The 27,469-nt window shown below is 34.3% G+C and overlaps 1 protein-coding gene across 11 annotated transcripts in view; it reads left to right on the plus strand.

Moving 5' to 3' along the window:
- Positions 1–27,469, plus strand: part of DMD (dystrophin) — a 1,043,904-nt gene that overhangs the window by 457,220 nt on the left and 559,215 nt on the right. For all 11 annotated transcript variants that reach the window (XM_063182212.1, XM_063182260.1, XM_063182196.1 and 8 more), the window contains 2 exons: positions 10,166–10,360; positions 16,200–16,372. In XM_063182212.1, coding sequence (XP_063038282.1) covers positions 10,166–10,360; positions 16,200–16,372 — 368 coding nt within the window. The remainder of the gene's footprint in view (positions 1–10,165; positions 10,361–16,199; positions 16,373–27,469) is intronic.

Consider the following 27,469-nt stretch of genomic DNA (forward strand, 5'->3'; position numbering starts at 1 on the left):
GTCAGTTTTCTATATTTTTTTCCCAATGTTGTCATTTCAGCAGCCTATGAGCATATTTGTGTCATGGCTCAGCTTAGATTTTCCTGGGCCGACTGAAATTACTCTGGGTGTAGAGTGCTGAAAGCCTTTATCATTAGAGAACATTTTCTAGATGAACACAGGTGCAGAGCCTACACTGTAAATTCTTATTTCATATGTGTCCTATTTTATCAAGATGCTCAACATTCTCTCTGCTATTACACATGGTGGTCTTTCAGCTTTCCTCTCTTGGCTGAGCTATGCATGCTGCAAATCATAAAACAGAGTATCTTTAGGACAAGAGAAGCTCTTGCAATCTGTCAAAATTATGTGTCTACTATTGTATATACAAGTAAAAGAATAGGCTTACCAATTTCAGTAATTTTATTGGTGACACACACAAACATTCTATTGAAATTTATGATCATTTTACTCCTGAAATATTTGGGCCTGGATTTTGGCCATACAGAATTGATCAAATGATAAACAACCGGAGAAACTCTCTTTTTCATACCAATTAGACCATGTTATGACCAGAAATGAATAAGGAATATAGTTATACAAAACTTTTATTTATTTTTATAAGGTAAGTGGTTTAGTTTGAGATGCTTGATAGTCACCTGCACAATGGATAAAATACCAGAGTCCTTAGTACTTTGTTTTTCCAAATGAAAGTCAGTATTTTATTTACAAACCTTTAAAGCATTCAGAAATTCAAAATACCTGTCTCCTAACTGGATAATCATTTCAGGTGAGAGAATATGTGATCAACTCCTGGAACCAGATTAAGAACTGCTCAAATTTACATTTGAAATTCAAGACTTTGTTTACTTTCAGTCCTTAAGAGCATATTGCGATATCCAGTTAATATTTCCCTGTGCAGCACTATTTAGTTCGTTTTATAAAATTTAAACATTTCTTTTTACCATTAAAACATTTATATATATATATATATCAAGATATTTTCTAAACTATAAATCTAACATTACTTTAAATAAATATATCACAGTTAGATAAACACAGGACTCGGTGTCCTGATTGTCTATCTGCATCAAAATAACCTGGACACTTCAATGGTGATGTGTTACCGTTGTTTTCAGTTGCTTTCCAGTTTTCACAAATACTGGTGCTGGAATGAAGTGTTTTTTTTTTCTCTTATCCTTGATTAAACGTTTCTTGGGTTAAATAAACAAGTAATGGTTGACAAGAAAAGGGGCAAACTAATGCTTCATTATTTATAGAATGAGTGGAGAGAGAGAGAAATAAAAGAGAGAAAAGACATTGGAAAAAGCAGGAAAACACCTGCTGGACAGAATTGTGCAGTGATGGATTAGTGTCCAATTCACCTGTGCACTTTGGGTCTCTTAAGAATGGGACAGAGGTGATTCTGTGACACCATTTAACTTTTCTGAGATTGGCGGTGGCATCTTTTTTAAACAAATAACTTTTTCCAGCATAGCTAAAGACTGGATTTTTTTGACTGTGGTCTTCTAAAAGCAGGATGAGGATGAATAAGGAACTTTGGGAAGAGAATCACAGGTGAATATTTACACCTATTTTCCAGTATCCATCAACCTGAAAATTCCTGTTATAAATTCTATTCCAAATAGTTTAAGTGTATTTAAAATCCTTCCATTTTCTGCCTGATTTAAGATAAGGTTATGGGAAAGATTGGACAATATCAACTGAAGATGGATGTTGTCTTTGATATATATATATCTTTTTTGCATAAGTGGACAAGTTTACTGTGCTATTTTCAGTTTTTCTAAGGAAGTTTTTTCTTCTCTCATAGTTCCTTTTTAATTATGTACAGTATTCACTCTCATCAATGCCAAGGTATAGCATTTTCCCTGTACAATTACATTAAAAAATCCCATATTGTGAGTGACAGAACTTCACAGAAAATATTTTTCTTGGCCATTTTTCATTATATGTTATAAACTTAAGTGATCGAAATTGCATTCTCAGGTTTAAAAGTGAAACTTGATATCTTTACCTTATCACATAGGAGTGAAAACTCTTGTTGCAACATGGAGTAAAGCAGTGTTAGAAATTTGTCTTTAAATTATATAGTTATACAAATGGTCTTAGCCATGCCACAGGCTTTTCTCACCCCTCACAGAATGGCTGAGATGGAAACAAGGCCAAGCCTTGGGTTCAAAAATCATGTACAACACAGAACCCAGTGGTCCCTGCTTTCAGACCAAATTGAGCATTATGCAACTATAATATGTTCTTCTTTATAATTACCCAGTTATTTGGAAAACAAGGCAGCTAATTACCATCTTATTTTCTCTGCTATAGTATATTATGATTTATTAGTGTAATAAATTACATGCTGTGGATTTTGGTGTCAATAATTACTTGGCACTATTACTGCATTAAATAATAGGGAAAAATACCTCCTGCAGAGTGATCTGGCCCTAAGTGACAATATTTTTTGAAGAGATGATGTTCATCTCTTATCTACAATTCAGAATGTCAACATCACTCATGGCTGGAAGGTTTTTTTTAATGTGGTTAGGATTTTTTAGAGGTTTTTTCAGTTTTGTCTCTTTTTTTGTTTTGTTGGTTTTTTTTGGTTGATGTTTGTTGTTTTTGTTATTGTTTTTCATGGATGTATCTGAATATACACACAAAGCTAGGGAAGGAAGAAAATTTGTAGATGTACAGAGTGAGTGCTGAATTTTCTATTTGAGCATATTTAACTAGCTTTCAGAACTGCTGGATTGACAACAATTTTGTTCACATCATTTAAAGAAACAAATATTTGTCCTGAAGTAAAAAAATCAGCCTAAGTGACATAGGTAACACTTTTTGACATTTCTGGAAGATGTAAAAATTTAAGGTTTAGGACTTTGCCCTTTGAAGTTGTCGCATTCGTTATGGATGTGGTACTTGAATTGTTTTTTACTTTGTTTCCTAAATTATGTTGAAATTATCTAACAGATGTAGCTGGAATATCTGGAAAGTTGGCATCACAAATCAGCAGTCAATTCCAAAATGGTCTAGTCAATTCAGATATCAGTAGGCTGTATAATAACATATCTGAACTTTATCATTAACTGATTTCTGGTGATCACTCAGTAGTTACACATACATACTCAAGACAGCCCAAAAGCTTCATGCCCTCAAGCAGCATAAATGCTGTCTAAGATTGGCACTTCTGTAGTCCTAATAAATCAGCCATTAAATAAGTTGGCATTGATCAAAACCTGTTCATAAGTAGGCTGGCTTCCAGCAAATTGTGTGATACTAATTCTGCCATTATTATCACTGTGTCACTTCTATAGCTTATCACTGTCCAAGAAATGTGATTGTGAAATTCTATTTTGAGGAAAAAATAATTTGAAATTCCTTTTATTCTTCTGGAATTATATTTCCTTCTGTGTGACTGAGTTTATGATACTGGTTTAACAAATTCCAAGTGGACATTACAGCTACAGGGATATAGGACTTTGTACGAGTTTAATTTTCTGAACTATGAAGTAGACATTTACTGAAGTATGACATGTGTAATATCTATATGTATTTTTGCTGTGAAAAATTACAAGATCAATCCAAGAAATGGCTAACTTCTCTGAATTTATGTATTCTATAGTTAGCACAAAAAAACTTTCAAATACATTTTGTCTACTGGAAGGTAACACATATAAGTCAATTGCAAAAATATTTTCCAGCTAAACCCTTATAAAATACTAAACAATATTTTAAAATACTTGTTGAAAATCAGTCTAGGATGTAGATTTTGCAGTGTTGTGATTTTTCTCTTATCAAAATATAATGTAAGCATTTGCTTATTTTGTGATTTCTAACACTGATAATGCCTATCTCTCTTTGCTCATTGGTGCTCTCTCCGCCCAAATTCCTACTGACTGTGCAGGGTCTGAGCAGTGTTTTGTAAATACTTATGATACAGACTGTTACAAAAATTACAAATTTCTGTTTAAAGAAATTTGACAGATTTGTCAGTTTTGCTCTGATACATTTAAATATTGAGATACGCCATCATTATCAGAAGCAATTAGGATTTATGAATAATTTATTTAGAACAAGAGACATTTTCTATATCGCAGTAGTTCCAATTAGTCAATAATGCCATAATGTAACTCTATTTTGTTTTTGTTCAGGACACAGTAAGATTGCAGATGGGGTATAAAATACAGATTACTCTATTTTTGATTGTTTTGTTTTTTTGCAAATAATCACTTATATCAGATATACTGAATTATATGAGAGTCTTCTGCCCCAGTCTCATAATATTTGAAATTAATTTATTTTTCTCTTTGCTTAGCAAGTAGGTACCAGTGGAAGTTATCAGGTTAAAAATTAACAGCAAAACTGCTGAAATTTCTGAATCATCTTAGTCCATTATTTCTGTGCAAGTTGGCAGTTGGCAGGTCTTTAGTAAGGAGAGCTGGGTAAGTTTTCAAAATAGCTGCTTTTGGGTTCAATGTGTAGCTGTACCTCAGTCTGAGGAGAGTTCCTATCCAGAATCAATTATCTAAGCCAAAATAAAACAAAAGTGTTGTTCAGCAAGTGAGAAAGGGATGTTCAATTTCCTGCTTGACCAAGTGCATTTGACATCTTGGAGGGCTCCAAACGCATGAGGGTGTGAGGACCAGAAAGGTTTGGCTGCATATCAAAATGCTTTGTCATAGTTTTTAAACTTTACATAAAATAACCAAAAAACACCAAAAAACAAACAAAAACACAACAAAAAAAAAAAAAAAAAAAAAAAAAAAAAAAAAAAAAAACAACCCAAAAAAACCACAACAAAGTTACAGCTATATGAATACTCTGGATTTGCTTTTTTAAATTAATTGCTACAGCTTTTGTCTCTATTTTTCTTCTTCTCTTCACCTGCCCTCTGCCACATCTAATGGATTTATCAGAGTGCAGCAGAACTGTCTGAGGTATTGGGAGATATCCCATAATTTGGACCTATACATACAGGAAAGAGGCATTTTCTTACAGAGAAATCTTTTGCATTGCAATCAAATTATGAAGGGAACTTAAATAGAATTAACTTCAGGTTGGTTGATGCCTGTTGATGGATAGTTTTCAAAATCAAATTCTGTAATTTTCTGTTGCTACTCCTAGAATCTAAAATTTACTGAAATGTTTTCTAATTAATGCCATTGTTAGGAATAGCTTCATTTTGGCTGTCTTTATTTAATTTTATGTATAGATTAAGAAGAGTCCTTTTATCACAGAAGAAAAACTGTTAAACTAGCATTTCTTGATAAGGTAAGCCTTAGCAGAGAAGTGGTGTGAAGGCATAAAGCACTCTCTGTCCAAGAACAGTGCTGAAAATAGTAATGTATATTTTTAAAGTTTCTTTTTTTATGTGACTATGAAATCAGATACAAGCATTAAACTATATGGTTTAAGTGTTGCAATATGTAGGATTTTGTGGACTGCAACCATTCTGCAACATGAGTAGAAAAAAAATAATATACATAAGACTATATTTATGTTCTTATATAAAAGTTTTTTTCTCAATATTTTAAACATATTTTATTGTTTCCAAGTGTCTTTTAAGGTCTTGTCTTCGTAAAATTACAGAGGAAATTTATAAATTTTTAATTCTGCATCGAGGATTTAGGTCTCTCTGTACTTGAAAGAGATGCTTCTTTTTGTACTGATAACTTGTTTCTGATTGACTACAGTCATCCAACCTCATAGTGAAAATTCCATATAATCAGTATAATTTTGATCTTTCTACTTACATGCACACTAACAGGTAAGATATGCCAGCAACACTGAAGGCAGAATAAATTTCTCTGAATGTTAGCTGACCTCACCACTCTCAGTTGGCATAGGAACTGATGAATAAAAGCTTTTTTATAAATATATACTTCAAAGTGAATATTGATCTCTGATAGTATTTTATGACACTTTTGTGTGTCTAATTCTTTATTTGATATATTGATGGTGAACATGGGCTGGCAGATGCCATGTAATTCATAAGTTTTTTGGACTCTCTCAGGTATCACTGCCTTTGTCCAGAATGTGTGTGCTGTCTGCTCCAATTTTTTTCATGTGTTTTCATGTCTGCTCCAATTTTTTAGCATACCACATTTATTCTGCAGAGGTCACTGAATTTTTTACACTCATATACTTCTGCTTGCAAGGAATACTTTCTTAAGTGTAATTTCACTTTGAGAGTAGGCACATTTGTTTGTTTTCCTTGAACCTCTCATCAGGGTGCAGCCAGGAGCAATGTTGAGCTGTAACAATGCAGATGGGAGGTTTTGCAGCTTTACTCCTCCCATGTATGTGTGAAGTCATCATGAGAAGGGACCAAAAAATGAAACAGTTGTCAAGATGTGACGCAAGAAAGTTGGAGGCTTTCTGGTTGTAAACTCTTGAACAGCAAAAGTGATGTTGAGATTATTCCATCTGCAAAAAGAAGAGAGGAAATGGATATACTGGGATTGGTGAAAGGTGCTTTAACAATAAATTTTTCACTGTCAAATGGAAATTAGCAGCATTCTCCAAGATTAGTTAGCTCTGATGCCACTGCTTTGTTAGGTGTAGGGAGAAATGATCTCTAGTGTTTCTGTGGGGAAGGTATGTGAATTTCTTGACAAAACCTGCATTATTCCAGTATTTTTGTTGAGTTTTTGTAGTAATTATGTTTGGTTGGTTTGTTTTGGTTTTGCTTATTGGCCTTCTCTTTAAGGGTCAGATAATGTATTTGTTTCTTACAGTTTTGTTGCACCTGGTGGGGCATGTTAACTCTCAATAAAATCAGTTTAAGTGAAGTCATGTGTATGGAAGGATTGTGTCCCTTAATTGAAATTATGTAATGATGGTGAAGAAAATTCAATTTACTATTTGAGACATGATAATGCTTAATAAAAAACATTGCATGAATTTTGAATCTTACACAAAATACGTTATTCTTTTAGAGACAAAAAATAATCTTTGCGTCATTAAATCACTGATGATCAAGGAAAACATATCGCTAAAATTGTATTCTACAAAAATAGGAATATAGGAAATGGCCAGTTACCCCAACATTTCCCAATCACTTAGCAGTTCGTTTGTAGTTTAAATTTATATTGTACTATATATATGTATATTTTAAATACCAATTTAAATATTTTTAAGTAAATATTTTTAAGTAACTGTAATACATTCTGCCATTTTAATAGATTCAACTTATCCAAACCCATTCTGAAATGATTATCTAAATCTTTAATTTCCACTTTCATATTAATTTTTAATCCTTATAGAGTCTTAACCTACTATGGTCCTGATGAGCCATTTTGGCATTATCAGTTACATATATCTGTACTGAATTAATATTATTTTAATAGTAGTTGCTCCCACCTTCTATGATCTCCTTTTGTGAGGTTTTTATTTTTCTCACTACAGTGTTAGGTTATGATCCAGTTTCAGCTTTACATTTCTAGTAAAATGCTTATCTAGAATATAAGGAAGGACTTGGCCTGTTTTATTGTCTAATATAAGGCAATTCCAGGGAACATTGAGGCAAGCTAAAAATGCTTCTCTTTGCTCATTAAAGTCGGCAATTCTGCCCCTGCCTATCCTCCATTCCTTGGTGCACAGTGGCAGCTTCTGCTGTGGATTGTATCATGATACTTTAAATGAAGGAAAAATAGAAGGAAAGAAAGTCCTGTGACCTGTTGAAAACTCCAATAAAGATAAAGATACCTAATCCTTTATTTCTAAAGTAGTATCAAATTTTCATCTCTTTGAAAAAAAATAGTATCCAGAAACTAATTTATTTTGACTGTGACTTTTTTTTTTAATAATGCACCAAAATATGAGGGCATGTTCTGATAGGTGTCTACTTTTGTAAATCTATCCTTTCATTTGTTTATTTATTTTTTTATTTATTTCTCTTATTGTAGTGTTTTACAGTTTAGGCAACAATATAAACAGTAAAACTATACAAGTAATCATCCAGCTATGAGAAATATTTAAAGTAAGGGAAGTGTGAATATATCCCATTTTTCTTCATAACAATGATTGAAAGGTACCTGATTTTGCCACTACAAATAATTAAGTGTGATATCCATGAAGTGTTTACACATCCAATTTCTGCTTGACCTTTTTGTAGTTTCAGGAATAGTTTAGAGTGAGAAGACACAGATTTTGTTTTATCTAAATAGATGCATGTGCAGATATGTGTGTATATATTTATTGGCCTAAATTTGGGTTGAAAAGAGTAAGCTAATCACATACAACTATTGAATCAAGTTGTATTTTGTATGCTGCTTCACATACTCATGTGACCTTTTTTTGAGTGGAAACCCTTGCACACTTAGCATGCTCTTTTCATTACTGCGAGTGGAAATATTCTGTCCTCTGAGTCAAAAAGAAAAATACAAATATAGTCAAAATATTCTTTATGTAGGTCTGATGTTCATTGCCACACGTAGAAATGTCTCAATGTAGTAGTCTTGAGGAATTAGAACATATATATTGCTGCATGCAGGTCTCAGTGGCCTCTTGAGATTCTCCTATTTTCTAATCAAATGGGACAGCTCTTTCTTTAGGTTTACTGGAGTAAACTGTTATTTTTGCAGGGCCTGTGATTCATGAAACATATAGGGGGCAAGCACAATTTTTTCAAAGCAACTTATTTTAAATAATAAAAATTATGGCAGTGATATGGTAATTAGAGAGGTTTCAGTGTTAGCAGATGTACTGAGAAAGTCATTTAGTGAGAAAAGTGTAAGCAAAGCAATTAAATTTGCATAAGAAATGCAACAGAATAACGCAAGTCTACAGCTAACTTTATGGGCTTTATATGTGATATGCATACATCTTCTAGAGTGTGTATATGCATATTTTAAGACTCTAAAGAAAATTGAAGAACCAGATGACTCAGCTCGGTAACTGAAGAGAGAAATATGTCCTGAATTAAAATGAGACACCTTGCTGAGGTAGTGTGTGCTTATATTTGTTTTCTTTTGCATAATGAGTAGCTAAATAATGATATTGTTTTCTTCAGGACCATCGATCAATTGTCTTTTACATAAATGGCTCCAAATCTAAATAACAGAATTTTTGAACATTTACCAACAAATACTTGTACATTTTTTTGAGGTTGACAGTAATTAAAGTTTATACTTTTGAGAAGACAGACATCAAACACAAAGGATCTTGGTCCCACAGTAGGAATCCATTAACAAATTTATGCTTGTGAAAGCACAAATAATTGATATCTTAAACTATCCCTTTTTTAATGGGCATGCAGGTGATTTAGTATTTGAAATTTAGTGAAAAGGAACAATCAGAGATCTCCCTGCTCCAAAGAACACTTTTGGTATTACATTTTTATCTTTGATTCTTTTACAAATCAGATGGGAAATACAGAGAATTTATAGAAACAGCCACTTTTTTGTCACCTTATATGTCAGTATGCTTTTAAATGCCATCAAACAATTAAGTGTTTTCTTGGAACCCAAACATTCTGGGCTGTCTTTACGTTTGGTGTATGCATGTGCTTCCAGAATAGGGTGTCTATTTCATATTTTTCCATATTAAAAAAAAAAAAAAAAAGAAATCCTAACTTCATGAAGAGTTGTGCTGCTGAGTTTTCTTTTAAGAATGCATTAAAGACCATTCAAATCAGAAACTTCCAAATTATACTTGCTAGATTAAAGAACAAATTTTTAGTATAGTTGGAAGAATAGAGTTACCATATTTGCTATACATTGCATTTTATTTAAGGAATTCTGTCTATTATGCAAGTCATAATTTTACTTGATGCCTTGAAATTATTTATTATTTTAGACTTGGCATGCATGAAATTTCTTAATGAAGGACAGCTTTTTAAGAGGTGTGGTGATATAAAATTAAAGGGCAAGCACTAAAATCTCAGTAACACCATAATCTCAGCATACTCTTGCATTTCCTCTGCATTTCTTTGGAGAGTAGAAGAAAAGCTTGCACACTCTTGCATGGATTAATTTCAGTACCCACCATTTAAAATGCACAAGGAACATGAGTTATCTGTATCAGAAACCTCAGATATTTCCTGCATTTGGCCTTGGAAGTTACTTTTGATTTTTTTGTTTCTGGGTTGTGAACTGGAAATGCATTGTTGTAATTTTGTCTGGTGTTAAGAAACTAAAGGAAGCATTTTGTTGTATATCTGTACTAGCAAACAGTTCGTGAAGACACAACTTTTGTGATGACTGAAACTAGGACTGTGGAAACCACCCATGTGCCTTCTACGTACCTGGCAGAGATCCTTCACCTTCTGCAAGCCTTGTCTGAAGTGGAAGAGCGCCTTAATTCTCCTGTTCTGCAGGCTAAGGACTGTGAGGACCTCTTCAAACAAGAAGAGTGTCTCAAGGTAAGATGGAAAGATTTTCTGAGCAATGATTAGATTGCATCATTTTGGGTCTTCTTCAAGTTGGCAGCCTGTGCTCATTCTGAGACACTTTTTACAAGTTCTAAGCCCATCTCTGTGATGTGTGCATATATGGATGTTTGTATTTGGGGGCACATTGGGGTAAAATATGAGAAACTCTGAAGTGTTCATTTACTTTTACCTGTTTAACCTGTGTTTGGAGGACAAGAGTGTTATGGTATCTGCGTATTAAATCCTTGAATGGAAGAGAAAGGATGGAGAGGCACAGTATATTTAAAGATAGAATTTGTGGTTAAAGGTTTGTTTGCATGTGGCTAATGGAAAAAAGTTCTTCACTAAATTACTATGACTTTAAATATTACTGTGTAGTTTCTTCAGTGCTTGAAATATTACTGTCTGGTTTGTTCAATGCTTGCAATACTGAAATCCTTTGAAACTGGTGGAATTTTTTCAAATCAGAATTGACATAAGAAGAGAATGAGATTAAAGTTGTAAGCCTAAGTAGATGAATGAGTTATCAGCTTTTGCAGAATAATGTTTGTGTGAGGAAAGCCTTGTAAAAAATTGCGCTCAAGTGCTGTATATAATTACAGCAATGCCAAATTGTCATCCGGCATGAAGAGAAGACTATATTTCCATTTTTCTGTGATTATTTAGGAAAAAGAATATTTTAAAAAAGAAGTAAATACTAGCATAAAGATACCGGAATTTGCCTACAGTCAGCTATAAGAAAGAAGCTTAGAGGGGAAATCAGGGCAGTGGCTCTGGCTATATGCTCTGAATTTTCCTCTGTGGGAGCTCATTTATCTCTTTCCACGTTAGAGGATATGTAACAAAACCACATCCATATGGTGCTGTTAGCTTCTGTAAAGTCACATCTGTTTATAATTCTTATACATTCACAGATATATATTTTAGGCATTTGTGTGCACACACACATGTGCTCACACACAAATATTCTTACCATCTTGTGAAAATTAGGATGTTTTCAATTTCCTAGCAAGGCAGTAGAGTTGGGTAGTGAAGCATAACAGTGGAGTGTTGGATCAGAGTAAGTACAGAACTGGTAATAGGATGTCAATCAATAGATGTCAAATACCAGTAGGCGGTTGCTTTTACCACTTCTGATTTAGTACCAGTAAAGTCAGTCTGAGTATTGAAGCACAAAACAAGCCAATCTAATTGTCATTGTTCATTTTAAACAATCCCTTCTGCACAAAAAACAAACAACAAAAACCAACAAAAAACAACTTATATACTATGCAAATCATGGCTAATGAGTGCCTACTTGATCCTTGTTGATGAACTTCTGTTTACTAATAGATTGGATGGAGAAAGAGAGGATGGAGAAACCTCAGGAAGTTGACTGGGAAATTAGTTCCTTTAGTTCTTAGTTCCTTAGTTCTTCTCAGTGCTTTACATTTGGGCTAGCTTCATCTGATTTATATCCTTAAGTAATCTGTTGTTCACCCACATACATTTGATATTATTGGAGTTGACACCAACTTTAATAATATTGATTACTGAGGTTACAAGTAAGTACTACCATAGGTTTAATTTAACTGAACTATTAAATTGTTATGAGATGCATTTGTGGGCACAGTTCCATCTTCCTCCAAAATAAATCTCTTACAAGAGGCAAATGGGTCTTGCACATTCGTGGGCTTTTGGAAGGGTATAGGTTTGATCTGAGCCTGCTTAATGAATATTTATTTCCAAGGAAAAGCATCCATCATTGTCATTATCCTGCAGTAAAAATAGAAAAGTAGTGCATAAATTGTTCAGCAGCTGGTTGGAAAAGGTTTGAAATTAAATTGTCGTTGATTTTTTTTCTCTGACAGATTTGCATGAATCAAATTACAGAACTGTCATGAATAGCTCTGTGTTTTAAAACTGAGCTTTTGATTTTTTTTTCACTCCCATTCAGAAAGAATCTATTTTAATTAATCTGTGAAAGGAAAAATAAGTTTATTTACAAGAATCAGTGGTAAGAGCTTTGAACATTTCCTCCAGAGTAAATATGTTTAGTAGGACTTAAACATGATTGCTCATTATCAAATAAGATAAATATTGAATACAAGTAAGAAATTGCTAATATCAATTGTCATAGCACTGACTTTTTATATCAAAGTCATGTGAAGTTGTAAAATATGAGGTTTTGTAGCAAAAATCTGGTAGCTTTTAACATTTACTAAACTGTAATATTTTAATGAGCACATTTAATGTGTCTGCTGAAACCAGCTCATAGGAATGTTTTTCTCTTCATTTTAAGCTTTAGGGAGTGGAAAAGTCAGATAGAGAAATCAAGTCTTGTCACTTTATCTCATAAAGTGAGCATTGCAATGTTTTCATCATCCCATTACAAGTTCTTTCAAGTATTATGACATACAGTACCTCAGCTTTTCTTCATCACTGTGCTGACAGTACTTTACTGACAATTTAAATATTACAGTTCTGTCAAAGATGAAACTTGAGTTGATTGTACAGAAAATTGTGGTTCATAGACTGATGAATTAGAAAAGTTGGCCTGATATACTGTCAAAACAGGACAACTATTGTTATAAGCACAGACATTATTTCTATCTGCTACTGATGATGTTCATATTGATGGAGTTCACAATCTTTGAGCTACCTGTGTAGCATTGGTTATGATTACAACAGATTCAATTGCATGAAAAAATGTAGTGTTGAAATGCTTTCAGATTTTAGCAAATTATCCTTTCTTGCAGATGGTGTTTCCAATGTTTCCTAGAAGTTAAATCACTGTAAAATTTTGCATATATTCTACTTACTATGGTTATGTTGTTCATACTAAGACAAAGTTTTCCTGTGTAATGATTATCTCATGCAAGCTACTTGTTCAAGCTCCAGATTATTAAGTGGGAAATGTATACACTATAAAAAATATACTGATTAACCAGAGATTAAAACTAACCCATATTTATCTTTGCTAGCACGTAGGAGAAGTGCATAAAAATGAAAGAGTATACCTGGAATTTAAGAAATCTAATTTATAACTATGTGAAACTTTAGTTAGTAGAATTTTTAAGGATCACTGTCATAGACATGACATAGTTATGGCTATTCATTACTTAATTCTATTAACTTTGAATTCAAAACTTATTTCTTGAGGTTACTTGCATTATATAATTTTATGGGAGACCTGCAGTAAGGCCTGTAGATTTTAGTGGCTCTTTTTATTATTTCTTTTAATATTCTTAATTTTTTTCAGGAACATCTTATTGTAGAATATGATTATACACTTTGCTATCATATTTTTAATGATGTCATAGTTTTAATATGGAAAGCCATCTGGCTCTGAGGAAGAGATTTCTTATATATGTATATTAATCTTTCTAACAATTCTGCTTCTAGTTCATGTTCTTCTATATTTCCCATATTGATTTTATTTAGTTCATTGAAAATTGGGTTGGTTTCCCTGTTGTTTTTTAAATGTAGATAATTTAAAGCTCTGATTCATCTTGTCTCCTTTTTTTTACCTTTGGTAATCCTTCATCTACTGACAGATAGAGCAGGTTTTTTGCACTGTTTTCTACTGTGTCATATTTCAGAATATAGGAATTCATAGGACACATCACACATCCAGGATTCTGGCAGCAAGAATCCCCTTTCAAAATGGTTTATGCCAGTCATACCTATACTAGATATTGTAACTCATAATTCTATACAGATTTTTAAACTGTAATTAATTTGTGGAATTTTTCCACCCTTCCATGCTTACTAACAACTGTGCTGATACTGGATTTCATGTTAGTAGAAAAAGCATGAAATATTGTAAAAAAATCTGCTATACATATAAATTATCATTCTACAAAATTTCAGAATCAAAAAAATGTACTTTTAATCTTACACAGTGGAATACTTATTTGATGTGTACTAAGGGATTCTTATCAAGAATAATCAAGTAATATGAAATTCAGAGTGATTTTTCTGCTGTAGCTCAATAGAACCCAATTACCCATAACTTAGAACTGAGTGTGCTCACATGCACTCTCCAAATAGATCTGTCAGTAACACTGTGCTTGGTGGCAGATTTGTACACAAATAGCCAAGGAACTGAATTTTTACACGAAGTTCTCTTTCTCTGGCAGATAAAGACAAATTCCAGGTAGTGAAAATGGGCTGGACTTGAGTCTCTAGCACTCGGATTTCTCTTTTAAGAGCAGTGAGATGGATCAGTCCCTAAAGGCTACTGTCACTTCAGCTGTTAATGATTTTCTGTTATCCTTTTTTTCTAAAAAATTAGCTTTGTTTGCTTCTGTTAACCAAGTTACAAAATCTCCCAAGGCATTGTTGATAATTGCTTGCAGATCATTCTCTTCAACATGAAAGATAGATGGGGAATTTGTTTGAGATACATGAGTATGTTTGTACATGTATATATATACATGGTTTGTCTTTTAATTTTTATTTTTCTCATGGACATTCTTATACTCCTTTACAGCACATCAGCTGTATCATCTTGTTCTTACTGTAGCAGCTCTGCCTTAAAAAAAAAGCAAAATTCTGGCTTAGAAATTTGATACCTTTTTAATGGACCACTAATTTTCAACAGAAGAGATTCATCACTTACCAATTCTGATGTGCTTAGATACATTTCATCTATTTTTAATATTTAGAAAATTGATCTGCTTGGTTGAAAAGGCCTGAAATGTAAATATACATAGGCACATATATTAATCTTCATTTGGTTACTTGAACATGTTGAACACAAGAAGTGCCTCCTTGTGTGGCTCAGATGAGCTGATATTCAGACCTACTGAAAAGAAGGCCACTTCACTCAGGTGCTTAAGTATGTCCTGGCACCTTATGAAATTTCAATTAAAGTTTCTCCTGTTCTTTAAATGTGCAATTTTTAAATCAGGGATGAGGTTTTGTGGAAATACTGCCTCTTTTATGTTAATGGGATATATCTTGGAATGTTTAGAGGCATTTTATGTTTTTATCATCTGATATTTCTTACATTCAGATTAGAAACATTGAATATCTGAATTATCCATGCCTTGAGTGTGTAAAACAAAGATTTAAGTAGACCTGAGTAAGGAGCACAGAGTGTGAGACATTTTCTGGGAAAGTCAAATGAGGTTTGTTGAGTAATGACACAGACCCAGCCAGCTTTCCCTCCACATGATAGATTGCTGACAAAGAGGAAACATGTTCCTTATTGTGACTCATTCCAGAGACAAGACATCTACCTTTCCCTTTTGATTTATAAATATTCATTTTGTCTGCTTAACGTAAGTCACGTTTTCAAGACCTAAAAATTCAAATTATTATTCATATGAGGGATGTGATGGAATGTACTTTCCCCTGCCACCCCCAACAAATAGCATATTATAATGCTAGAGCTCTAGGAACTCAGGGAACCCAGAGTATTTTTTCTTTATTTTTGCAGGGTGGTTTTGTATGCAATTTATTCAATGCATTGCCTTCGCATTTATGTAAGGACTTCAAGTCTTATATTTTACAAAATAGTAAACACAGTGTAATAACTTTAATTAGTTAAAAAATTAGAAGTGATTTTTTCAGGTCAGGAAATGTAAATACTGATATGCAGAACCTTTGAGCAAATAGCACTTTGTTTCCCCTCCAACCATCGACTTCCTCAGATCTATTTCATTCAGTCTTCAAGGAAAGAATGGGCTTTCAATTATTTTACCAGGTTATTGTAAAATTACTCCTATTAGCAATATTATGGTTTAATTAGTATTTTGTACCAATTTCTCTTTTTTATGAACAATTACTTTTTATTTATAAAAATAATGTTTTGGTTTTATTTTTTAAAATCTTGATATTACAGAGCATTAAGGATAGCCTGGGGAGACTGCAAGGTCATGTAGAAATTATTAATAACAAGAAGACACCGGCTTTGAAAAATGTTTCACCAAAGGAAGCAGCAAATATACAAGAAAAGCTGACTCAACTTAATTTTGAATGGGAGAAAGTTAACAAGATGTACAGGGACCGACAGGCGTAAGTGACTTTTAAAACTTTCTCATTCTGATGGCTTTCTTCAGTATTTGGCCTATTGTTGATGATTGGTTTTTTGCTTCTTTTTGTCACAAACAATAATTTCTAACTAAGGAAAGAATATCTATATAGAATTGCTATTTAATTTGTGAATATTCTAGTAAAACTGAAAATATGAAAATATTCTTACCAGCTATCACTTGCATTGACCCATTGAACTGGTAATGCTACATAAATTGCTATGATTTATGGGATATACCTTTATTCCAGCATGAGTACTTAAGAGTTAACAAATAACTTTGCCTTAGATTTAAAAGTCATAGTTTCAAGAATTTATTGAATTACCACAGAAAAGTCCTTGACAATTCTTCTGAGAATGAATGGCATTAATCTGATAATGAAAATCATTTTATATATATATCAATAGTTCCATTCTCGAATCTTTCCATTCACAGGAATTCAACAAAATTGGCTCTTCAGCTCTTCAATCAATGCTGAAAACTTGACATTAAAAGTTTTGTTTGCTATGTCACCTCAAAAGACAAGAGATTGATATTTGATAGAATATCACTTTTTGCACTACATATATATTTTGAAATATCATTTATCTAAGAAAATGTTTTTAAAAACTTGTCATTATTATACAAAAAATTAGATTTATGTGCAAATTATTACAATAATGAATGAGACATGATTCTAAATGTGTAAGTAGTTACTGGAAGAAAAAAATACTTCATGTGCATTTAGGCAGTACCAACTTTTCTCTGCAATCCAATCCTTTGTAACTTCTATGTTTTCTTTGTTTATAAATATTGGTAAACAGCTGTCACTTTGCATATTCCTAGAGACATTATTTCCACTGTCAGCCGGTCACTAGCTTTGATTTTTGATTACTGGAGAGAGAAGAAAGTAAAGCTTAAAAAATAATAATCAGAGAGGTAAATAGTAAATCATCTAAGTCAGTAATCTTTGTGTCATCTCTGCTTAATCTCAACAGTTAAAGTGTAAGAAACTGAGACAGATTTATAGTCTGGTAAAGTTTACAAATTCTTCTTTGCCTGTTGTTTTGTGGGTTTTGGTTTTTTCAAATAGCAAGTCCTGTTCTAAAGAAAATTCCTTCTAAGTCATGATGTCATCTACAGAAATGAAGGATAAGTTAGAACAAGGTTGAAGAAAATCTGCTTGCACAGATAATAAGACCAGGAGATATTTGCTGTTGAGCTTTTCCTAGAGACTGACTTTGCCTAAAGTCTTACTGGTTTAGTATACCAAGGTTTGAGAAACCTTTGGAATCTCCTTTCCCTAGAGACTGGCTTTGCCCAATCTGTTACTGTTCTAGTAGACCAATCTTTAAGAAACCTTTGGAATCCCCTCATATGCATTTTCTGCCACTTGTGCATAGCAAGGACAGCAATTTAGTTAGTTGAAAGCTTGGACTATGATCACTGACACTCAATTATTCGTTATTTAGGCTGTAGTGGTATTTAGCCAGCAGCAGAAGTCTTGTGAGGTGAAATGAATTAATGTTTGTCAAGTATTTTGAGGTCATGAGACAAAGGCAGTGGAGAACTGTAAAGTATGATTACTGTCTAGCTGGCCTTTGCCTGGGGCCCTTACCCTGGTTCAGTGTGATGGACAGCAGCTCAAGGCGATGATAAGCTTGACTGCTCTCTGATTTGCACACCTTGATTTTTCTTTTTAATATTTTGGGTTTGGTGTCAGCCTTAAAGAGGTTTTTATTGAACTCTAGATGGTCCCTGTAGCTTCTGCTGTTCTTTGAGGGGCATTTGGACTGCACACAAATCCAAGGGATGAGGTGAAGGACGACAATATGGCCTTTAGCATTTTACCTCTAGCAGTTTGTGTCTGTAAGGGGTGAAAGTACCAGTGTAACTCTGCCCTTGGGACATGGGTGAAGCTGTGTTTAGGAGATATGCTATTGATGATGATACTAAAGGACAGATATGCAATTATTATTGGAGCTGTCTTGCTTTCAAGGGAGCGTGTCTAAGTGAATGTGAGTATTCCATGTTTGAAAGGTAGCAGGAACAAAAATACTGGGACTGTTTTCATTTCTGAATATTAGTTTTATGAAATCAAAGGCTTGTGATAACATGGAAATTATTGTTTTAATAAATGAAAAGTCAACTATTGCTATGACAGATGGAAGAACAAAGCAACTTTCCTTACCATTGTAGTTACTAGTAGAGAGCTCACTCTAAATATTATAGAAGCAATTAGAAACCTTCATGTTGCATTTTTTTTGTGTGAAATGGATTTCCTTGAAGTCCTGATTCATATCTAGATACTTTGTAATTAACTCTAGAGTGAGTTCCTTTTAATTAGAAATCAAAATAGATTTTCAGTTTGTTTTATAGCAGATCCTGCACAGTTTGACAGAAATACACTATGAATGGTGAGCACTCAAATAGCTTTACAAGTGCAGTTCTTCTACAGTTTTTGAAAATCTTATTTCACACTTTTACTTTATCATATTTCCTGTATTTAAATAAGAGTTCATATTGTACTCAGAGTATATAGTGTACTTAATATAACAGACAATATTTCATTGGGAAAAAAAATGCTGTGGTCATCCTAGAGTGCCCTTCCACATGGTTCTTTGATAGGAGTGACTTTCTTTTCTATTCCAATTAATATCAGAACATGGTAACTCATTGTGTTCCCAACAGATAAATGGGAATGACATCATCTTACACCAAGTGGAATTTGTTTCCTTGGTTTCAGTTTTATGAGCGCAAAAATATCTCCTGGAAAGAGCAGCGGCCTGCTTTGTCTTTTGTGAGATAAAGAGCGACTGATGATTTAATTTATAACTTCAACCTTTGCTTGATACTAAATTTTTATGTTATCTTTCCAAACGTTGTATTAAGATAATAGAATCTGAATTTTGAAAGGTAAGGTTTTAGTGCCAGCAAGAATAACCACTCAGATGTCATAGTTTTTCCTGTCCTTGTACCAGAATTTCACAATAGTCTTTCTTCTTTCCAGCAGTCTTAAATACTGGGGGTTTTTTGGTATTAATCATGATTATTTAGGAAGTGACATTGCACCAGGTCCCTGTATACCAATTAAATGAAAACATATAATCTTTTTAAATGAGAACATATCATTTTTGGGAAAAAAGGCACAATAGAAGATAGGCTTTTAAATTACTGTCTTATATCACTTTTTATCCTATCAGCATGCCACTTGTAAAAGGCTTTGTTTGCCTTTTCAGGATACTGTCTTCCCATGATATTTATGCCTAAGTCTTTCTTATGAAATACAATGAAATACATTAATGAAATACATTAATTTTTCAAATGTAAGTAACCTGCCTATGTTCTGAATTACTGCAGAACAAGAAAGCCTTGAGGACATTCCTGTTTATGGTATCTGAATCAAATCCAGCTTCTGTGCTCTTCTTGCTTAGCAGAAATTATAGAGATTGAGAGATGTGCATTCAGCCCAAGTGATGTATTAAGAGCAAAGTTATCTTTTCATAGTATGAGATATTTTCTTGGAGGAGTATCTATAAGCAACTGACAAGTGCAAACCCAGATGTTAGAATACTAAGGAAATTATTTTATTTAGCGTAGATTTCCAGAAACATTTAGGTACCTCAACCCTTCTTTCATGGCTTCCACCTCTTACTTCAGAGTGGTCCAACTCTCTCATTCATCCCATGCAAATCTTGTGCAGATTTCTCTTTAACATTCCACTATGAAACCATGCTTAGGTCTGAATCCCTGTGTGACTGTTCATTATACAACTAAATTAGCCTTTCAAAGAATCCAAACTGAAACCAAAAGATAAAAAGGGCAAATTTAGAACTTTTAAGAAAAAGGGTTTGGAGCCTTGAGTACCATATCTGTCTTAAGGAACATCAAATAGAATTATCGTAGGTGATTCTTTAATTTTAATTAGATATAATAGGGAGCCATTTAGGCTCTTTATGTTTTCCTTCTCAGAGTTTCTTAGTTGTGGATTTTTAATTTCCATCTGAGGCACTAACAATGCTGTGTAAATGTGAAGTCATTGAAGATATGAGTCATGGGACCTACCTTTAGCTATCCAGGTTTTAGTTACCTATTTTACAGTACTTGCTTGTGTTCTTTCTCAATTCAATCCTGCCCGGCAATCCTTTCACAGGTAACTGTTGTACTATATATTGTGAGTCTCTGACTCTTCAGGGAGACCAGACAAGATAAGACTAGAGACATTGCTTTTGGATAGATAAAATTAGGGGAGATTAATCTTAAACTAGAATGTATAACAAAACAATGCAGTTTAATTTATATCTAAAGGTGTTGTTATATTTCTCCTTCACTATGCCCAGTCAGCATTTCTTTGTACTTGCTTTAACTCTGACAAAGTGAATGACAAAAATTAATGTTAGCTGGCTTTGTTTCAGTACTGGGAGAAGAGCAACTAGTGGAAGGCATAGGTATTTTAAGAGAAAGTGAGAAATAGTGGCTGTTCTCTTCTGAAAAAATGTCCGCTCACATATTTCTGTTGAGGTTGTAAGTCTTGTTATTAGAATTACCCTTGGCTCAGGATTCAAGGTGAAAGTGAAAACCAAAAGAGATTAGTTCATCCCCAATGTGAGAAGAAAATTATTTCCTTTCTAATGTTAATCTCAAAATAGTTACCATGCCTTATTTACATGCAGGCTAGATTTTTTTTCCCTTCCTTTCTTTCACAGTGACTCAAATTGTTCATTTAGATTTTGAAAAGGGCAGCTTATAATGTTTGACTCTTGCAGCCAACATTAGTTGTTAATTCATTTCCATACCCTGCTTACTGTACAAAAATGCATTCCATAGCAGTTGCTATATAATCAAATTCTTGCAACAAATTTGCCACTTGATTTACCCCCATAATATTGCACCATCAACTTAATGTGCTGGTAAGTTTCACTGGTTACTTAATTGCTAACAAATAAGTATAAAATAATATATAACAAGCAGGTGTAATATAACATATAAATGTTTTATTATGGACAATCTAGATAGGGCTTTCTGTCAATGTTTATAACATAAAGAAACCCAATATATATATAAATATTTGTGTGACCTAGTTTATAAGTAAAAGGATTAAATTTGTAGCAAAGTTGGAAAATATTTTTACCTTATGTATGGCCATTAAAATGTCTCTTTTCATGGGGCACTATACATAAGATCATCTTCTAAACAGAACTGTTTTAAGTGAAATCTAAAATTATTTGTTAAACTTTAATAGCAAATGTGAGGCAGGATAAGAAATACTGCAGCTTTTGGGAAAAGAGCTATGTTTATTAAATCCCTGTCATAGTGTAATTAAAGAGTTTAAAACAGGAAAATGTTATGGGAATTGAAGGTGCCTATATTATAAAATGAGGTGAAAATAATTCAGAATTTCTTTTAATAAGTAGAGGAGATAATCTTGCATGTGTTTGTGCTGTGAAAGTGTTTCAGATGAAAAAGAATCTTGTATGTTTTAAAATCTCCAACCCTCAAGGCTGACAATTAGCATAATTTAGCATAACTTTACTGTAAAATGCTCAGTGACAAAACTGCACCACATTCATACAGGAATTATTGTAGAGCCTTTTTCTGCTGTACAAACAAAGATTTTCACTGAAATGTCTGGGAAATGTTATGGCTTAGTCATGAATATGTGGGCTGTAGAGCTATGGGAATGCAAATATGTATGAAGAAAATTGCAGGCAGAAGCAAATAGACTCTGAGCCATCTGGATATGAACTGTCTTGGGCCTTCATGTCAGATACACAAAAAAATATGACATGGTGGGCAGTGTCATAAGCTATGAGACACAGCTGGAATGAAGGGTCTACTTGCTTTAGGGACAATACTGTGTTAGTGCATCTCTGTAACTTCCCAGATTGTCCTGATTTATGGCCAACCATCTCAAAGCACACGCAGAGCTCATTCATGCTTAGCTGCATCCATCCATGTAGATATAGCCTAAGAGAACTGCAGGATATCCTTAGGTCCAAAACTTTATTTGCAGTGACTTCCATTACCTTCTGTAAGTGTTGACAAATAAGGTATATTTTCACTGTTGGTATTAGATCACTGCATTGTGCTGTGCCAGAATTTTTTAGCTGGATGAATATTTAGCTGGGTCTGCTGTGCAATGGATGAAGGATGAGATTGCAGGAACTTCCATTAGGTCCAATGCATATTGGATGTACTAAGGTGAGCTCCTTTGCAGAATTCCCTTGAAGCTTTTTAAGGAATTGCTGCTCTCTAGTTGCCATGGTGCAGTGCGCACCTCCCTGCTAGTACCTCCCAGGAAAGCATTTTTGGCAGTAGAGGGAGCCTAGTCCTTGAACATCTGTAGCTAAAGTCAGAAGTTACAGTTTTCTGTTTTATACAGTTTTCATCACTGTTTTTCTCAGCTCTCAGTACATGTTGTTGCTATCGTCTAATAAATATAATTTTCTTTTGCTTCCTCCAGGGCAGTTTGAATGGAACTTTTTTCTTTTATTATATGTATCACATAAACCCCTATGTGCCAAAGAGACAAAGAAGACACACATTAAGTTTATAGTAGAAAGCAGCAGGTTTTGTGTTAGTCATAGACTCTGGTACTAATAGTTTTGAGGTTACAAGGTTCAGTCTGGTGACCTTCAGTAATTCAGGGGGGATGGTCAGCTTTGAAATTTTCTTTTTTTTTTTTTTTTTATGGGCAAGGCATTGTTTGAGGTGATTTTGGTAAAGCTAGTTAATATTTCTGGTGTGATCCAAAATGTTACAGCTATGGAACTGAAAAAAACTGTTTACTTTGTCTAATTCTTATAGCACTATGTACACTGCACATTAATAGAATACTTTCTGCTCCCTAAAATTTTACCCTTGAGATTAATTTAGCCTTTTATTTATTTATTTTTATTTGTCCGTGGAACTATGAATATTGTTTATGATAGGAAAAAAAGTTTCCTTCTTAACTTGAAGCAGCGTATTGCAGGGATGTTTTGTAAAAGTAGGCAAAACACCTTTTTCCTGTTTACTGTTATTTTGGGGGAACTGTGGCATTCCCATCCTTATCAGGAAGGGAGTACCCTAAATTTATAGATACCATTTCAAAAAGGAGCAACAAAAATAAGATGGGCCATAAACACTTAAAAAGTTTTGTTACTAAACTATATACATTATGGAAATTGGTATAAGTCTGTTATAGTATAAGTAAACAGTGGTGGATTTTGACTAAGGGGTCAGGTGAAAGAGAAGAGAAAGAGAGAAATTTAAGAGAGGGAGAGAGAGAAAAAAGAGAAAAAAAGAGGGAAAAGGCCTCAGGGATCCTGCTGATGGGGTGTGCACCACTCAGGCTTTGTGGGGGCACATTTTTAAAACTAAGTTTTCCCCACCCTGGAGCTAAGTTTCTTGCTTTCTTTGCAAATTAGTTATCATCTTCAGTTTGCTCTTCTGGATATCTCTGAAAATAGGTCAGAGATTTTGTGGGGGATTTTAGGAGTCTTGACTGGGGAATAAAGAGTACTGGGCTGGCCTTTGGCCAACAGTCCATGCCCTCTCCTCGACCTCATTCCTGCGCTTGCCCTGCACTGTGTTCTTAGCTCCAGGAGCCAAAAAAAGGACAATTGTCCCATGAAAGCACTGCCCTACCTCTGCCTGGCCCCTCCTTCAGCCACATGCTGTTCTTTCTCACAGTGTGCTCTCACCAACAAGCCTTGGTTGGCTCTGACCTTCTGGCTATTGGTGTTTGAGACATGCTTAACCACTTATCTCCTGGGCTTCTCCAGGGGGCTGTGTCATAAATGCATTACAAGTACTTTTTTCCAATGTTATATTATATTTTTCTTCCTGAAATGTATATTTTCTTCTAACTTAGACTTTCATTATTTCATCTGGTTGGTAATTTGAAGTGTCTAGTTGCTTTTCTAGTACAAGAGAGATTAATTCTTAGTGTAAGGTTGAAAATTTTCTTCCAGCAGTTACACTAAAATAAAATGAGTGACAATTATTTTGCTGTTCTCCTATATCATTAAGCCTGATATCACTCAGGAAAATTGGGTTTGGTAATAACTCCATTAAGACCTTGAGGCAATTCTCTATCTATTAGGGCTACATAAGGATAACACTGTAAAATTGTATACCTCAATTCTAGTCAGATTATCTGATTTACTCTTTCTGTCCACAAGTCTTGTATGACAGAGAGAAAATAATAAAGAAGTGGGTGCCAAGACTGAAAAACAATAAAGCAAAAAATTCAGATAAAATTCCCATAGAATACCAAGCATACCTATATTTTGCATCTGTGCATGCATTAGCTGGACGACTGGAACACAGTTGCCAATCAAAATGGAACTCAGGGATCCTCTGCTTGTCTTTTTGGAGTGTTAAAACAAGTAAAATGTTATTTCTTCTCTTCAACAACCAATTTTTCAAAATCCTATAACAGCACAAATACCTCTGAGACTTCCTTCTAAGATTTGGCTGAAATTGGCTAAAAGGCTAGAAAATTTATTATTGGAAATGAATGATGGACAACATAATCACTGAAGTTTCATTTCCTTAGGTTGTATTTGTTTAGCCTGTAAGTCATAAAAAATTCAGCAGAATCCCTTTTAGCAACTTATCTCTGTATGATTACACCTTGCTGCCATATTTTCCCTTTTTCCTGAGCTGTGTGGGATCTAAATATGGTGGCTTAGAGAGTTTTCATTTCCTTAATTAGTGTCATAGAATCACAGAATAATTCCAGTTGGAAGGACTGTCAGGGGCTCTCCCAGTCTAACATTCTGCACAAAACACGGTCAACACTAGCAGACCAGGTTACTTTAGCCAGACAGGTCTTAAAGACCTTCAACAACAGAGACTGACCAACTTCTTGACAACCTGTTCCACAGCTTGACTGTCCTCATGATGCAATTTTTCCTTATATCTGGTCTAAACTTCTCATTTGCTTTTATGCCTGTAGCGTTTCATCCTCACGCTATGCACCCCTGTGACTGTGTTTAAAGGGGTCCCAGGATGAGGGAAGAAACGAGGATCTGACTCCATGTTTCAGAAGGCTTGATTTATTATTTTATCATATATATTATATTGAAACTATGCTAAAAGAATAGAAGAAAGGATTTTATCAGGAAGCTAGCTAAGAATAGAAAAAGAAAGAATGATAACAAAACCTTGTGTTTCAGACAGAAAGTACAAGCTACCTGACTGTGATTGGCCATTAATTAGAAACAACCAACATGGGCCAATCAAAGATCCACCTGTTGCATTCCACAGCAGCAGATAACCATTGTTTACATTTTGTTCCTGAGGCCTCTCAGCTTCTCAGGAGGAAAAATCCAAAGGAAAGGATTTTTCATAAAAGATGTCTGTGACACACCCCTCCGAAGAGCCTGACTGAAGCTCTCCAATGACCTCCTCACAGAGCAAGGGCCCCATGACTTCGTGGTGTTGTCCTGCTGAATTCACTCCAGTTCATTAAAGTCCTGTTTTGACCAGTGCAAAACTTGATACTGCATTCTAGATGTGCACAGTGAGGCCCGAGTGAGGAAGGGTAGTCTTTTCTCTCTGTCTGCTGGCTGTGCTGCTGCCAACGCAGCCCAGGATATATTTGGTTGTTTTGGCTAACAAGGCACACTGCTGGCTCATGTCCCACTTGCTGCCCACAGTACCCCAGATCTTTTTTTGCAAAGCCACTTCCCAGCCAATCAATTTCCAAACTATATTTTTGTGAGGGGTTCTTCCTTCACAGGTGCTGGACTTTGCATTTCGTGATTAATTCAATGGGGCTTCTGTTGGCTCAGCCTTATTTAGCTCCCTCTAAATGGAAGCTCTGTGCCTAAGTATGCTGACTTTTCCACTTCTTCCACTTTAACCCTATGGGGGATGGAGGACGTTAGAACAACCCTCTTGGGGTTGTTAGCAGATGGAAAATTAGATTTGAGCAGGCAGCATGCACTTGCAGCCCAGAAAGCCAATGGCACCTTGGGCTCTAAAGCCTTTGCTGTCTCAGTGTCCTGGGGTGAAGCCTGGCTGGGGGAAAAGACTTGTAGGGTTTGAGTCCCGTGACATAATTCTCAACTTGCCCTTATCTGCTTCTAGGACTTCACCTTCTTCAATCTTGTCTGTAAGCATGAGGGGCAGGGAGATCCTGCTGGTCCTTCTCCTTTTTTATAGGTTCATTATATTTTTCAGACTTTATGCAATTTTATTCTTTTAGAGCTCTGATGTCATACTCATGAAGAAAATGCATAATGCTTGTTTGAATGGTAGGGGGTACTTAGTCTGGTGGAAAATCCTGCAAAGAAATCAAGACCTTCTGATATAAGTATTCTCCCTTTAAAATATCTAAAGTCTCATGCATTCATCAGTAAGATTTCCTGCAGTCTCTCTCTAGAATTTGCTTGATATAGTCCTCTGGAATATGTTAATAATCAGAGGTTATTGTTCTGTGGTCCTGCGGTGTCTGTCCATCTTATCTAGGAAAGGACTTGGATATATTAAACTTTTAAAGATTTTAAAAGTTTCAGAAAAGCAAGCATCTGCTTCTCAACAAACCGGAAACTGTGAATATAATTTCTAACTATGCAGATTTTCAGAAATGTATTCTAAGTCTCACTTCATCATTTTACTCACAGTGTTTCTTTCAAACATTCAAACTCTTGTTGTCAGTTCTAGTTAATAAATTCTAAAAGTGATAGTGTTTGATTTTCCTTTATCACTACTAAACAAAGAGCTTCTTTCCACCATTTTTGTTAGCTATTATTGTAAAGTGCTATGTCTGTCTGCAAAACTGTTTTTCCTGGCCATAAATTTGCCTTCCTAAGTATAAAGCATTGTTATAGATTGAATCCTCTGTACATTTATCAGATTGAATCCTCTGTACATTTATCTTTTTGTGTGTAGTTGCATGCAAGTATGAAAGTGCTTTTAGCTGCTCCATTCTAATTTTGCTCTCAGGCTGAGAGAAATTGCAGTTCTATTTGGAAACATTTTGAGAAAGGGTAAAGAAACTTAATCTTTATAAGGCTTTATGGTCCAGATTTTATTGACCGATGCAGCACTTTATTTTGCAGAACTGGAAGTTAAGTGTTTTTAGGTAAAAACACCTGTATGAATAATT

Source organism: Melospiza melodia, chromosome 2 (genome assembly GCF_035770615.1).
Source record: "Melospiza melodia melodia isolate bMelMel2 chromosome 2, bMelMel2.pri, whole genome shotgun sequence".
Lineage (NCBI taxonomy): Eukaryota > Metazoa > Chordata > Aves > Passeriformes > Passerellidae > Melospiza > Melospiza melodia.